The 16,378-nt window shown below is 45.2% G+C and overlaps 1 protein-coding gene across 2 annotated transcripts in view; it reads right to left on the bottom strand.

Moving 5' to 3' along the window:
* The window catches only part of CTDSPL (CTD small phosphatase like), a 64,941-nt gene that overhangs the window by 29,095 nt on the left and 19,468 nt on the right, over positions 1-16,378 (bottom strand). For both annotated transcript variants that reach the window (XM_065744994.1, XM_065744995.1), the window contains exon 2: positions 1,017-1,171. In XM_065744994.1, the coding sequence (XP_065601066.1) occupies positions 1,017-1,171 (155 nt within the window). The remainder of the gene's footprint in view (positions 1-1,016; positions 1,172-16,378) is intronic.

Genomic DNA, 16,378 nt, shown 5'->3' with positions numbered 1-16,378 from the left:
TCTCGGTTTCTGTCAGATGATTTGCTTTTCCTTCCTCTCTTCTACCACATAATAAATAAATAATGATGATAATAAATAAAAATCAAACAATAAACCAAATTCAGGGAAGAAGACAAAGCAGTCAGGAAATCAGCAGCGAAAAATATGAAAAACTAGTGGGCAGAGCAGAAGTGAAAAGTTAAGACTTATCATGGATACATCTGTTCTTGTAACCTCTGAAAAATGGAAGGGGAAAGATTGTGTCAAGCACAGCACGAGTGGAGTTTGGACATTATGGAAAAGATGGCATTCCTAAGTTCTCACTGAACTAAAATCCTTCAGTAATATAATGCAAATCCACTCGGTATCATCAGGTTGAAAGACAACATAGGAAACTTACTTGACACGATTTTATGTGTATGTCAAAGCAGTTTAATCACTAGAACTCAAAGTAAGTAACCTGTTGCTCTTAACTCACAACGCTTTAAAGTGCTGAGAGTTTAAAGTAAATGGGCTGATTGGGCAAACAACTCTATGAATAATCCAGCCAGAAGACAAAAAGCTGATTCTTCCGGACCCAGTGTGCATTAAACACAGGTGGAGTGGTTAAAAAAGTCAAAAGGATTATAGTTCTCTCCCTTTTTGGATTGTTTCTATGTCACTGGAAACACTTTCAAGTGACACTCAAAGCAGCTTCACTCTGCTTTCATGTGAAATATTTCCATCTTCCCTTATTTGCAAAAGAGAACTAAAACTAGGAAACAACCCAGCATCTGGAGTGTTATGGGAAGTCTACATTTTTAGAACATTGTACTTGGGTTTCCACTGTTATTTTCAGATTACAAATGTTGCACCAATCCCCCTCAGGGAAAAGTTAGTTTTAAATTGTAGCTGAATGGATACTAATAGCAATTCCCCATCAGCTCCTATAATACCTTACCCATGAGGCAAACCCGATGAGGCAAACATTTAGAAGCACTCAGTTAAGCCCCAGTTAGCAAAGACCTTTAGATAGCAGAGTAAGAGAAGAGTCTGACCTTCTGAAGTCCTCCATTCTCCTCCACCAAAGGAGGAAGAGCACTGGTGCTATTGGTAGATGGTGGTTCGACATTGTAGTCACGAAAGCAGCAGAATAAGGTGCTAAAGATACTTCGACTCCTCTGCTTCTTCAAGCTGATATTACATTGGGACACTAGAATAAAAAAAAAACCAGAAATAAATTCATATAGACCTATTTTTCTTGATATACAAAGGCTGAACTCTGATATGTGGTTATTAGCTTTGAAGTCCTTAACAGAAACTCACAGAAGTTTTGAGACCCCCTCTCCTCTATTTCAGCACATTCTTTGTCAACCTTTGACGACGGTGCTAGCGTACTATGAACCAACCTAAACCTCAGCAGAACCACAGCTCACCACACCATGAAGTCCAGCACATATTCAAGGCTGGGACTCCATAAAGTTAAGCAAGAAGAACTAATTACTGAATCTTCACACAAGGATGCTTCTGAGCTTCGTCTTCAGGAGGTTACTGAACACAATCAAGGCAAGAAGTTACCTACATCCCATCACGTTAGCCCTCAAACTTCATGCACTGAAGACCAGACCATGTGTGGTCTGCATATGCAAATAATTACATTATGAGGTTACAGGATGCAGAGTTTCAAGAGAAATTCCAGTGCTTTGGTCTCATACCTTCCTAGAGCTCCTAAGGCAAGGATTCTTACCCTCTCCCCATGCAGAAATTTCCACGTGTCTACACTTGCCTTATGGTCAGCCATTCAATATCCAGCAGCCTTCCTCCAACTCTTCACAGTTGGTTTTAATTCTACCTGCGTACACACACACTTCATATACAGCCCCTTTGTCCCAATACCTGAATATCCAAAAGATTCTTTTAACCACATCTCCTGTTAAGTTGAATTCAATGGCTAAAGCGAAGAGCCAACCACTTGATGCTCCTCTCTTGGTGAGCATTAAAATCAAGAGCCATTCTTTTCATCTGAGAAGTTGTCAGGACTATGTAAGTACCACACTTTGTAGGGGCTCTGGTGCAGATTGACCCTTTCAACCCAGAGGAATGTCCCACCCAGAGCTTCCCTACCCTCATCCTCATGAGAAGTCTCCCTGCACACAACCTGTGGCTGCATGCTGCCTGCAGGTAAGCTCATTCCCACCTTGCCCACAAGTTTCTGCAAGTCAAAAGAACTGTGCTTCTCAAGGTCTTCCGCCAAGTCCTAATGAACCCACAGCACTGCTGAACGTGGGGAAGGGCACAAGGAAACAGAAAGGCGAGTTTTAAAATAAATTACTGTAACCACACAAGCCCAAACAGAAGATACAACCACGCTGGGTGGCTGTGTAAGGAGAATGGGAAGGGAAACAGTGAAGACAACTGTCTGAGTGGAAAATAGCACACAAGCAAGCTTACAGCTTAAATCCACAGCATCCTGTGTCTCACGTTACCCTTTGGAGGCAGAATCTTTATGCTTTTGTTCTCCAAATGCATGAACTGCAGCAGCACTGTGAGTTAAACAGTGAGCTCATCCCTCATGGGTGCATCCTAAGTTAAAGTTTAGTCCAGGGCTTCTCCCATCAAACCGTGCTGCGGTTGTGTGAAGGACAGTTAATTTGTGCCACTGGAAGTCACAATTCATTATAAAAATACAATTAATTATAAAACCAGACTGCCATGCAGCTGCTGCGTGCAAAGCCCTGCGTGCTTGGGAGGTGTGGTGGGCAGGCTGGCAGCTCCAGCTCCGTTCCCCCGCAGCCCATGAGGCGTCCAATTAGTGCTGCTGCTTCCTAATTAAATGCACGTGATAGCCAGTCTTCCTGAAGCACAGAAACTGGGTAACGAAAAGACTTCCAGCACGCTGCCAGACAAACTAGCTAAATGCAATAAAATGGGCATCAGCGCATCACGAGCGCTCCACGAACAGGGCTGTTTATAAGGCAAAACGGAAACATGCGAATAAGAACGAAGGAGCATCTCAAAGCCTTTCTTCTTCAGAAGAAATGAACAACACTGTGTTATTTTACCCATTCCACAACTGGGATACAAGCTCAGAAGCTGTACCTGTACGGTGAGATCGAGCTGGTACCCCCGGATGGCTGAAGGACAGCACGAAGCTGGAGCGTGCTCTCCATCCTCCCAAAACACTACTTTTGGGTACTAAGTAGGACAAAGAGGAGAAAAATAGTCAGGATGGATGTTAACTCAAAGCAGCATGAAGAGAACTGACCTCCACTTCATCAAATAGCGCTCTGGAAACGTTTTTGTTGCAGAAGCTTCAAGGAAAAACCAACTTTTGCTTTGTCATAATTATTAGCTGCATTTCCTAAATGTGGGTGGCTGGAGCTGCTGGAGGCTCACTTCCTAAGCACTGTCAGCAGTGAATTTCAAACCACGATGCAGAACTCAGCACTGCCCTCTCTGTACAGCCCTGTGATGCTCCATCGGCTGTAGCCCCTCAAGGCTGAACGCAGGGACTGGGCATGTTGGCCTCTGAACTGAAGAGGAGGAAAGAGAAACCACGACAAGCCTCAGAACAGCACATAAACCACACGGGTTCCAGGGAGAATCCAAAGGACTCCAAGGAAAACCAAACAGCTGGTATGCTAGTCTGTACACTACAGCTGGATGTACATATTTATGATGGTACATCCTTCATATCACATGTGTTACTACTCATCTACGCCACGACTTAAAGATAAACATCCGTGCTGTCTTGCTGTGCTGCAAGCATTCAAAAAAAAAAAAAGAAAAAAAAAGTAAGATGTCACGACCAGGAAATGCTACATTAAAATCAATCCATCTGCCAAAGCTCACCTCCTCACAGCCATCCAGCTTGAAGGCTTTAGGAGCAGATCCGTTGTTTTGGGGGCATTCACGTTTAATAACGAAGCCAGAAAGTCAAAGCAGCTTTTAACAACCTAATTAACCTGCTGAACCACGCTCTGAGCAAAATAACTCTTGAGTTTCATTACACAGCACAGAGCCTGGCCAGCTCCACTGCTTTGTACTGCTTGATGAGGTGATGGAGCTTTGCTGAGATCACTGCCACATGCAGGTGTCTCTTCAGAGGTCTGATAGGTAAACCTCCTTGCGATTCAAGAAGTTCAAGCAGACAGGGATTGAAAAATGGGTGAGAACATGGCTTCTGTAACAGATCTGGGGCTTGCAGGATCTCTCCAGCACAACACACATGGAGCTGCTGTACCTCCATGTGAATGGTCTTTAAACAGGTCTGGACATGGCCAGTCAGCATTGCCTTGGTTTTCCTCTGTCCCATACTGGTGCCCAGTTTCCACATTGGCACGTGCCATCCTGAAGGACCAAGGATGGATTGAAGTTGGACCAAGGGACCAATCCGCACGCTTGCTTCCTTTTCACATGGGACTAAGTGGCTGATGAGTACATAAAAAGTACAAGTACATATTGTATTTTTGCACATATACATTTTCTAGTACACACAATTCACAACTCAACCTTTTCCTGGTGTTTGCCCTCTCCAGACTTGCTGTGTTCCAGTGGAGCCAGGGACACAAGTGCTCTAAAACGTGGACCTACTTAAAAAAAGAATAAACCTCAACGCATAGCCACACCCCACAGTCACTATTGATAGCTGGGAGTCCGACACAGCAACAAAGCTGCCACATCTACAGAACAACTAAAGCACCTCAAAGTAATAATGAAAGAAGGAAAGCCCCTCATCTCCCTCCTGCATCACACACAAGTCAAAATTTAGTGTCCCTGGTCAGAAGTGTCCAAACTCGACCTCTTTCCTTTTTATCCAGGAGTAGTATTTCTTGCTACAGAACTCACCCTATGCAGAAGTGAGGCTTCAGAACAGCACTAAGAGCAGAGTAAAACAGTGCGAATTACGCAGAAATAACCCCAGTGACAAAAGATCCCTGCTATTTTTAACCGAGTGGAAAATGCAGCGAGCGGAGCTCCGCAGGAAGCACTCCGGAGCCATGTTGTGCTGCGAAATAAACAGCACGGAGCCTCCTCCCTGCTCCTCCTGTAGGGTTAACGCTCCCTGCCACGGGGACCTATCAATAACACGTGCATCCCTCCAAACCGAAGCACTTCAAGCACCATACAAAGATTCACTGTCAAAAATATGGTAGTTTCCCCCCCACCCCCATAAATATTGAGGCGTTTTGGGAGCTGCCCCGTGTCTGCTGCTCGTGCTGGAGCCGTGCCGACACACAGGGCTGCAGCAACAGGAAATACTGCGCGGTCTGGGCATGCATTGCATTCCTGTCCCGCCCCGAGCCAGCGGCCAACAAACAAACCTTTCTTCTAGTAAAAAAAAAAAAAAAAAAAAAAAAAAAAAAGGGGGAGGGAAAAAAAAAAAAAAAAGGAAAAAAATTCAGGCAGATTGCACAAAGTTCACCAGCAGATGTGGCCTGTAAATGCGAGTGGAGAGAAAGAATTGGGTGCGAGCACGATGGCATGGCACCACAAAGCTGGAGCAGCAAAGGGCTGGGAGCTTCCGTGTGGCATCTGCAGCATGGAGCTGCTCTGAGGCACTGGAAGGCAGCACAGGGGCCACAGGATCTGCTTCAGGCACAGCTGTTGGTCCAAAGGGAGAGAATTTTGTAGGACAAGATTTATTTTCGCAAAGAGAGGGCGGTTTTATGGTTTAACCTGGGTATGACACGTGGAGTGCTACAGGATAAGTTCTCAGTGCTGAAGTTCGCCTTCAAGCGTAAATGTAACGAGGAGAATTAGTAGTAACCAGAACACGTTTGTGCATCATGGCTCCTCTGAATCACTCCCAGGTCAGCCTTTGAAATCCTGGAAGATATCCCAAGAGAAGTGGTTAAGTACTCGAGCAGGAAGGCAGGGGAGAAGCGAACACATGGAAACACAACGGCAGAATCCGGGGTCCGTTCATCACCACTGATACCCTCTGGCATCAGAGTGGGATTAGAGTCAAAACAGCAATGAGACAAATGTAAACAAGCCTGTGTTTATAGAGCAGAAATATGTACAGCATCTGATCTGCTTGGCTTTGCGCTGGGCTTGAGCACGGTGGGAAAGGGAGAAAAGAACTCACCAAGCAGCTACAGCACAGCGCAAGAGCTACAGGCAGGTGGCTACAGGAGCACAGCTGGAGCTGCTGCTGTCTGCCCCCCACATTCCTGCTGTTGAAGGTGTAATTCACTGAACAATGCTAAACCAAAAGCAGAGTGGGAAAGCAAGCTGAAGAAGAGCCCTTCTGCAGCGTTGGGCTGTAAGCTGCGTGCTGCTCGCTCAACAAGCGCTTCCCCGGCTGCACTGCCCTAAGGGATGCCATGAAAACAGCATGGGCAGACAGAGGAGATGTCACAATCCCTGCTCCACGGGCATTGTCCAGTGCTGAACATGCCCATCTAGCCACCTGCCATACATATTTTATCCAAGCCATTCATTTTTCACGTTGAAGTGTCACCCAATCCTAACACTGCCTGCAGAAAGCATATACACCTTTGGCACTTTTTGACTTGAAAAATACCAGACAAGTGATTCACCAAACCTGAACGAAGAAATTCTTCGAGTCTCTCTCCCCCCTTGAAAAAATCCTAACACCTCCAATCAAACCCTCACCAAAACTGTGCTCATCTGATGAAAAAAGCTTCATTTACTTTTGCTAAATATAGCAGTGAGATGTTCCCATAGAGACAGCTACATTCCCAACTGCACTTTTTGCAGCAAATCCTTCAGAGAGGCATCAAACCTGAAGCGTTAGTCTATTTTTGCAGGCTTTCTCATCTCTCCCCCAGGAACAGCTCTTTGCTAAGGGACTAATCTAGCAGGCACGCTGCTACAGGGCGCTCCCTTGCAAGAAGTTCTGCTCCTCTGCTTCACCTTATGAATTTTTCAGTTGCTCCCTGGGGTCACTTTGGCTTGGGCTGCAATTCTCCCTCCTCGCCAGAGAAATTGCTCATCCCAGCTCTGCTTCCCCAGTGATCCACCTCTAAGAGTGAAAAAGAAACTCAGATGTCCGCATTTTGCATCATCTCAGATGCCTACTTCAAATGACCACTTCTTTCTCCCCACTGCACTGCTAGAGTGTGGACGCTGCAAGCAGTACTCATAGAAGTGCTGTCCCAGAAAGCACACAGTGCTGATCCTGCTGATGTGTCTGCAGAACCACTGAAATCCCACTGAAGAAGACTGTAACAGAGTAAGAAACGTGCACTGCTCTATGGAAGATGTACCATCTTTTCTGGGATGGGAAATAGTTTTGTTTTAAAAAGTTACCGACCTCAATCAAAATGCTGTTACTTGGACCAGCTCTTCCCTGCTTCTTGCCCTCCCTGGTTTCTCTACATTCTGCAACCCATACACTGCTGCAGAAAAAAAAGAAGTGACTCCAGTCATTTGGAAGAGGGAACTTTCCCTAAATCACTGTCTCACTGGTGCTTCTCTCGCTAATATGATGTGAAAGTAACGGTTGCTTCCAGCAACTAAGACAGCTCTTGAAACGAAGTTACAGCCAGCATACAGCTGAAGCAAGTCCCTGGAACCTAATGCATCCAGGAGATAAACTAGAACATCAGATTTTGATTGCTACCTTGAGTGCTGCATGTTTCATTGCAAGGATTTAGTAAGGAACAGTCCGTAAGACTTCACTGTACCTGTACAGACACAACATAACTTAGAGGAACTGCCAAAGCCATGCCTCTTCCATCTTAGGCATCCATAGACTTCACCTAACCTTAGGCTACTCTGTTTTTTTGGGTTTTTTTTTTTTTTTTTTTAAGTACTTGCATTGTTATGGACATATACTACAAGTGCATATTACAGAGAAAAAAATACTGCTTAAGATCTAGTGAGTGGCAACCCTGCCCAGGTCAGGGGGTTGAAGCTCCACGATCTTCGAGGTCCCTTCCAACCCAGTTCACAGACTCACAGAATGGCTTGGATTGGAAGGGACCTCAAAGATCATCAAATTGAATGAATTTAAGTTGAACTGAATTTCAACTGGTTTTTTTGGAAGAGCTCCACATATTCAGTAGCTGTACTAAACCTAAAGGAATTACAGCATCAGTCACTGCAGGGCATCGGTTCAATAGGAACACCCAGCATCTGTCGTTATACTTTGAGCAAACAGTTAAGTCAAAAGCCCACCAAGGCATGTGGCAAATTCTCATTAATAATGAGCTCCAACCAGCAGCAGTGTGCTGCTGAAGCAGGAGCCCTCTCACTCTGGCTTCCCAGCTCTGTTTCCCTGGGGTCTATTTAAGAAGGCTGGTGGATACATGCTGTCGACTGTCAAAAACAAACATAATGTGAGTGCATTATGCTTAAAACATCTAAATGTCTCTCTGAATCCAGACCAACTAATAAAAAAAAAAGGCTGTATAAGAGGGAACAGCCAAAACCAATACACATCTGACAGCTCTAATGAATGATCAGGAGTCTGACAGAGTTTTATTTCCTCACTGGCTACGTGTGTTCGCTGTACCCAAACACGAAGCTGAACAAAACAGCAAAGCCACTTCTAGGAAAACACTCGGCGCACTCACTCCATTCAGCAAAAGAGACAAAAAAAAAAAAGTAATGTTTAACATTGAGAATCAAAAAGCCTGAAGTAATTATGACCAAGAGCTACAAGGTAGCTCAAGCACAGCCAGCAATCCCTGCATTAGGATGGACTGCAGGCTGCCAGCCTGGCTTTGTATTAAGGCTATTTTCAACTGATCCTGAGAGATACATTGCGAAACACTCATTCCCTGCTCTCCTGACCACAGCTTCCAGCAATTCCTTCCCAGAACAAAGCCAGGTCTCACTGTTGGTTTAGAAATTCAGATCATCAGCAATGAAAATAAATGATTTTTCTTCTGACGGGTTGCATTTCCAACAGGAGGGATTTTTCTCAAGGTGTTTGGGTGCCTTCACCACGTCCTTTGGTGCCTCTCTCACGCTGTGGGCTGGGATGGCTGCAGGCACTCCTGGTTGTTCTCCAAAGCCCAGAACATCACGTACATCAGGCCCACGTAAAATATCCTGAACTTCACACAGAAAGTGCAGGGTTTAATACCAATGCTGTAACTTTTACTAATCCTGAAAAGCAGAACGCTGCCTTAATGTACAGTGGAACAAAAAACACTCGTGTTTGTCAATTATTAAGTCCATGAAACCTGCCCTGCTACCCCCAGGGATCAGAAAGGATCAATGAAGGTAAAAAAATAATAGCACTTGCATCAATTAACAGAACTGAAGCTTTCTGCTGAAGCAGAGCACGTGCACATCAGCTGGTCCCTGCCCCACCTGGCAAAGAAGCAGCTTTCCTTCATCGCTGATGCAGCAGTGGGATTATTCAGCTCATTCAGTACTGCTGTAAGACATCCCCACCTCCCTGCATCCTCTTGCAGTCATCCCTTGCAATGGGGCTCATGACTTGGCCTGAGACAGAACAAGGGAATAGCAACAGCCATTTCTAACCCCAAATCTGCCTGTAGTCCAGCCCTGCACAGCACAGCACCGCTTGCACTGAGAGAAGCCCTGCATGGGGTGGTCACAACCACAGCTGCACACCTTGTTCACCTGCAGAGCTTTAAGCCCCGTTGGTCAGAATGCATTTCCACCAGGAAGTACTCTGTTCCCCTGCCCAGCCCCAGTGTATTCACTCAATTAATAGAACCTAAACCAACTCTTGTGTTTGAATTCATCTCCTGAAGCTTCACAGATCTAAAGCAGGAACGCGTTGTATGCGACTGCACGCCTGCTGCAAAACAAGCTGAATATTTGGCATCCCTCCCACTCCTACGTAACCCAGAGAGAGAGGACAAATAGCTGCGTATCAGCTTGCTTCATTACAGCCTTTCCTACAAGACCGTATGCTTCTTGGGGACAGGGGAACATATTATAAGGCAAATGCATGTCAACAGACAATTTTCCCAGCCCTAAACTGAACAGAGATCAGCAGTATAAACACAGAGCTAAGCTGTGCAGTACTGGCGAGGCACTCACCCCTGTTTCTGCTGAAGAACTCTGGTCCCATCCCACCGGTCCAGCACAGGCTGTGGCTGCAGCTCCACAGAGAATCACAGAACCAATCCCAAAACCACAAAGGCTGGAGAAGTCCTCTAAGATCACCAAGACCAACCACTGACCCACCCCCACCATGCCCACTACCCACGTCCCTCAGTGCCACATCTCCACGGTTCTCAAATGCCTCTGGGAGCTGTGACTCCAGCACCTCCCTGGGCAGCTGTGCCAGTGCATTACCACTCTTTTTGGAGAAGGAATTTTTCCTAACATCCAACCCGAACCTTCTCTGGAAGCGACCAAAGAGAGACCCACTGAGCTCAAGGTGTGTGCTGCCAAACCCCTCTGCCCAGTCTCAGACAGCAGGACGTTTCTAGAAGGGAATGGGTCTTCATGTTGGACATATAATGGAAGAATAAAAAAGAAATTGTTAATTTCCAAGGAATTTTTATGGATCTTCTCCTTAGCCTGCTGTTGTCAGCAATCACTCCAGCTAACCACAGGTAGCATTCACAAAGCCAAGCTGATAAGAGGTGTAGGGTGTGATCTGCCTCGTCTGTCTACATTAGAACTCACCCCCAAAAATGCCTGGTTGTGTTTTGTTTTCTCTAAGAGAGGCTCTGAGATCAGCAGTTTATATTATAAACAACTACACTTAGGGGAGAGATTACCCCCACCCCACCTCCCCCGGATCCCTTCTTTCCTGTAAGTCAGCGGAGTTGGCCAAGACCAGAAACAATCCATCAAGCATATCTACACTAAAAATACTGCAAAATAACTCCTTCATGCAACCATTCTCCTCCTCTGCCCATACCAATGCAACTATTTCCTAACCACCCCTAACTAGAAATCTGCATGGTCCAAATAGAAGTGAAAAGTGCCCATGTGAAAAGCAAGACATAGGACTGGGGAATCATGAGGCTCCTCCACAAAGCTGGATGAGGAACCCCTGCCTGATTCCCGTGGGCCATGAATGCCTCCCATATCCACCAAGAGCTGCTGAGGAGGTTTCCCCATGTGTTAGGATTCCTGAGGACCTTGTGCCACACTGCAAGAAAAAAACACCATGGTACAGAAAATCTGATGACAAGAATGCTTCAGGGCAGATTTATTTGCCCAGTATATTATGAAAAGCCACCAGCTCAAAGATCACAACAAAATTCACAAGGGAAAGAGCTTACTCAAACAAAGCAGAGATTCTGGATGTACTTTCACAGCAGTTTTTCCCTCATTCTCCCTCCCTCCTTTTGCCGAGAGGTGAAAGTGGAACAATTTTTATACAGAGGATGCCTTGGACACGGAGCTATGCAGCAATGCACATGAACCACAAAGCTTGTTGTTTTATTTTTTACCCCCTCAGCTGGCAAAATTTAATTATTCAAAGAATCTTCTCCAATCAGCTAGTGTACACTCACAGGCAAGGCTGAGCATGGAATAGGCTGCTTCATTCCCCTCCTTTAATGAAGGACAAGCATGGTTTCCAAATACCTTTGACATGCCACATGTTGAGACATGCTTCATCATCACTCAATAACAAGGCGAGGTAATTACAGCACTTGGGTAATGTTTGTGCCTGCTTTCTGGTTTTGAGTTCCTTGCCACTACCATAAGCTTTATGCTCAGTGATCCCAAAGACAGCTCCATCTTCACAGAGAGCCTCAAAAAATGCAATTTCTACAAACCTGTGACATCCCTCCTTCTCTCTCCTCCTTATGGTACAAAGATCCGTTCTAGCAATGCCTGCATTGTAAAGCACTGGATAAACCACAGTAAACATTAAGGAATGTGGCTGGAAGTCAGGATGTAGGAAAAAAAAAAGCCAGAACATGAAGTTTCCATTGCAACCATCAGTTTCAGACACTGACATTAAAAGGAAAGATAATAACATATCCAATGAATGCTTGAAGGTACCGACTGCTTCAAGTGACCACACTAGGCATCAAGCTGAGGTCTCCTTAAAACTCTGCATCAAGTGATAAAATACAAACCCACATCGTATATCTTCCAAAGCGAAGAGAAAAAGGTCCAACTCCAACAGGAGAGAGTTCATTAGTTAAAGCCTAAAGAGAACTGGACTCACCTTTCTGCTCCAGGTTTCCATGCTTTAAGACGAGTTAGTGCATTATGTGCCATGGTTGTCTGCACAACACCTTTTTAAATCTTGTCCCAAAAATTTTATAGATACATATAAAACGATTATACAAAAAATATATAGCAACCAACCCAAAAAACATGGACAACATTCTTACTGCCTCATTTCATCATACTGTCTACTGCCTGGTAGACACACCAGCAGCTTTACTGTAGGAGCTTGGGGCTGAATACATTAAAGATGTACTCATACAATCAGTAATTAAAGTCCAAAGGAGCATTCAGCCTGCAACATCCTAACTTTATTCCCTGCTCACAAAATTCTGCCATCGTATCACACAACATTTTGTCCAACATATTCTGAGAATGACACGAAGCACATGCAGATGAGGCCCTTAATATTCAAGGAACAATTTAAGTTACAGCTTCCACAAAATCCAATTGTGGTGTTTGGTGTTTGTATACTACTAATTACAGATATTTTTCTTATTAATGAACTAATCGTTGTGCAAGATTTGAGTAAGGCGATGGAATAACGTATCTTGAGAGCTCCTTGTCTGAACATGCAGCTTGTTTTTTTTTCCCTTGAGTCACTTCAGGCAATTAAAATGAGGACAATCTAGGAATGAGAAAGTACACGAAGTGAAACATACCACTCTGGGTGTCACCTAGCTTACATTTCTTGTTTACACTGACAGTACAGTGGGAAGTCTAACTACAACCATAGGTTCACACCAGATTTAAAATATCTCATATTGAAAGAATATATGGAAGCACACATCACTAATTAGCTTGATAAGCTCCCCCAAATTGCACCTGTCAGGCACAGATAGAAGAGCTCACACACTTTGCCTGCATAAATAAACCAAGGCACACAGGCATGAATACAGCCCATGCATATACACATATACTGGTTTTGCCAGCCTGCAAGTGCTATGAGGAACACCACCCAGCCCCTGCCCAAACCAGAGAGCTGATCCTGCTCACACATGGAGCATTTTGTATTCTTCAATTTCATTTTTACTGAGAGGAAAGGAAAAGCTTTCAGCTCCGCTTTCTTCATGAACAACACATTAAAAGAAATTAATACTAGAGAACAAATCCTCTTCTTGAGCTTCCAGAAACAGGGCTGCATTTGTTGCACTCCTTTGAAAGGATTAATGCAGACATTCAAATCAAGGCAGATCATAAACCACTGTTTCCGAAAACAAAGCCATAACGAAGTATTTCACCGTTTATCACACTCATTTTAAACCATTCACACACAGCTTTGTGACTGCTATCAAAGAAGATAACCACTTACCGTAACTGCAACAGGGAGCTGAGTGCATGCTGCTCCATAACTCAGATACACGAAACCTAACTGTGATGTTATACAACCTGAAGCGAACAGGTTTTTTTTCCTGCCATTCATGAAAAACAGCTCTGTTTACACGAAAAAGAGAGGAGAAAATGCATATGGAGGCGGGTGCTGCCAGTCGAATGCAACAAGCAAATAAAACCACTTGCAGCAATCAAATGACTTCACAGTGCAAAACAACCAGAGAGCTTCCAGGCAGAGCAGGCCCTGCACACAGCGGTGCTGCTCACCACTGTCTGCATGCCAAGGGCTCCCAGTCCTCGTGCAAGAGCAAACAAACCGTGGGCCGTGAACCCGGCTGGTCACGGATCAGCAAACAAGAGGCCAGCCCTGCTGCTTCCATGTGCCTGGAAGCGTTCAGTCCCCAGGAGCCACCACTGAGTTCATGAAGCAGACAAGGTGTCCTCAGAGAAAGGAGCCCTGCAATCTGTGGGATGAGGGCCAAACCTAACCAACAAACTGCCCCATCCTCGCTCCTATGTGCTGCTTCCACAGGAGGGATACCATGGGCCGAAGAGGCTCCTTCTGTGAAGGTGATGGGAAGGGATCTGTTGCCTTGTGAACACAAATGCTTTTAAAGTTGTCACAAATTAAGTTACAGGCACTCCAAAACTCCATCAGGGGCTGTAACTTCAGGTGGTTCCTCCCAGAAACCAAATCAAGGGGCAGGACATGGAATCAGAGACTCCACAGGGCTTGCGTTGGACAACTACAAAAACAAAGTACTTAGGGCTCTCTCGAAGGGAACTGGGGACCCAGTGAAGTTCTGGGAATGGTGCCCCCAAAGTCCCTTGTTTGGGAGCCTTCTACAAGTCTGCGGCTTGAAGAAAAATCTCCCATTTCCTCACTTTGTTCCTCCAAAAACTTCATTTTCCCTATATCTCGACATTTGCTTTCAGTCTGAAATAGTAAAACTCACACGAGGAGCTCTTTACCTAAACACTCCCAGAAATAAACCCCTTTTTGGCTTCAGCACGGCCAAGGGGCAGCTTTGCCCCCATAGCCCCCAGCAGGAATCTGCCCGGCAGCAGCTGGCAGCAACGCACTGATCCGCCCAGCCCATGTTTGTGCATTACCCTTTTTCCTTTTGGCAAGCACTTCGTGCTGTGAACGCTCCTCTCCCCTTATACAGGAAGCTGGGCCTCAAGCTTAATCCTGCACATTCAGTTCTGTTCTGTTCCAGCTACTGCTGCAAGCAGCTTCTCCTTGCATAGAAGCGCCCAGAGCTCTCCCAGCTGAGATCTTTGCTGTGAGCTGCACGGAGAGATGATTTCTCCCTGATTCTTAGAGAAAAGAGAAGGAAAGAAAGATGTACAAATTCCTACAGTTGAACAAATGCTGTTTATCAAGACACAGAGAAGATAATGCTCGTAGGAGATGGGCAGGAAGGTGTGGAAGATGTGGTTGCAATGGGTCACGGTGGCAAAAGGAGGAAGAAGGAACCTACAGCTCTGATTTCTCTTCCTGTAGGCTGAAGGTGGCTGAGTTTCACAGCAGCACTCCCCGTGCCTGCTCTGGCAGCCTGCTCCATGCTGGCTGGTTAAGGAAACACAGCAACAGATGATTGCTGACTTTAGCAATTGCTGCTGCATCAAGAGCCCCAGCACAACAAGCCCACAAACATCAGCCTGAGCTTCCCTGAGCATTTATATGTAACACCCCACAGTGCCATGGCATTAAGGAAAACGATGTAATTATTTGAGTTGGAAGGGACCCTTACTGGATATATGATCCAATTCCACTGCAACAAACAGGGACTCCCACAGCTCCATCAGGGGCTCAGAGCCCCATCCAGCCTGACACCTTGGGTGTCTGCAGGGATGGACAGGAGGGAAGAAAGCAAACTATACACAGGTTAACTATCTGCAGAAGTAACCCCACCAGCATTTATTTTCTCCTCTTAAAAAACGTGTGCCAGCATCTGCGTTATTTTCACTTCTGCTGGCAGCTCATCTGCTGAAGTGTTGCAGTCACATCAGTCACTGAGATCTGCGCCATACATCTCTATCATTAAAATAATCCACGTAACTACTTCTATTAGAGTCTGTCCAAACCATCATTTTTTAAAGCCTCTGAAGAGTGGGACTGCACGATCTCCAGACATGGGAATTGGACCCCGTTACCTCTATTCTTTCAGGAAGTTTCTAATGTGAAGATGTGCCCAAGGAGGTGCAGAATAAAGCATCTTTTCTTGTCCTTGATCCAACAGCAGTAGGGAGAACAAATTATTTTTATAGCAGAATATATATTTTTTCCAATCTTGAACTAAATAACAAGGACTTTTTTTTTCCAGGATAAAAAGAAAAGCCCTCAATGTGTCCAGTCTTTCACTACAGGTCAGCTCTGACTCCTTTTTCCCTGCTCCTTGGAATGCTCTCAAATCCAAACGCAGTGCTGTGAGCTTTGCACAGCAGCTCAGAAGTCTCTCCAATGCAGAGTACAGCAGGACGGCCTCACTGCTCTTACAAATCAGCTGTCACGTTGGAATGTGTAAACAGGCATCTGTCTTTTCTACTGCTGTGCAACCAAGCTATTAGAAAAGTCCCAGGGTTTTCTACAGGTGAGCAGCACAGCGAGCTGATCCTTCTTAGGTTTTGCAGTGCATTATTCCATGGAATCCTGAAACGTTTTGCTTCAGTAGTATGAGAAATGGGATATGGATTTAGCTCACACTGTATTTTCAGCTCAGCCATTCAGTATGGCTTTCACTTCAGTACCTGTAGATTCAGTGGATTCTCCATAGCATTAATCAAGCCATGAACAACTCGACTCTGTGTGGTCCCACCTTCCATATCCCAAAGACTTCTGCACCCATTTCACGTACACACCAGTTTTACAGTTTCCTCAGAGGATTCACTTAATTTGTTGTGATCCATTTGCTTTACCTCTCCTTGTTACCAAGCCTCAGAAATCAGCTGCTTTCACATCATTTATTTCTGAAAGGAAAATCCGATGGAT

This window comes from Cyrtonyx montezumae, unplaced genomic scaffold (assembly GCF_038088225.1).
Source record: "Cyrtonyx montezumae isolate F1298 unplaced genomic scaffold, pur_monq_1.0 scaffold_32, whole genome shotgun sequence".
In the NCBI taxonomy this organism is placed as follows: Eukaryota; Metazoa; Chordata; class Aves; order Galliformes; family Odontophoridae; genus Cyrtonyx; species Cyrtonyx montezumae.
This window is presented reverse-complemented; position numbering and strand designations above follow the sequence as displayed.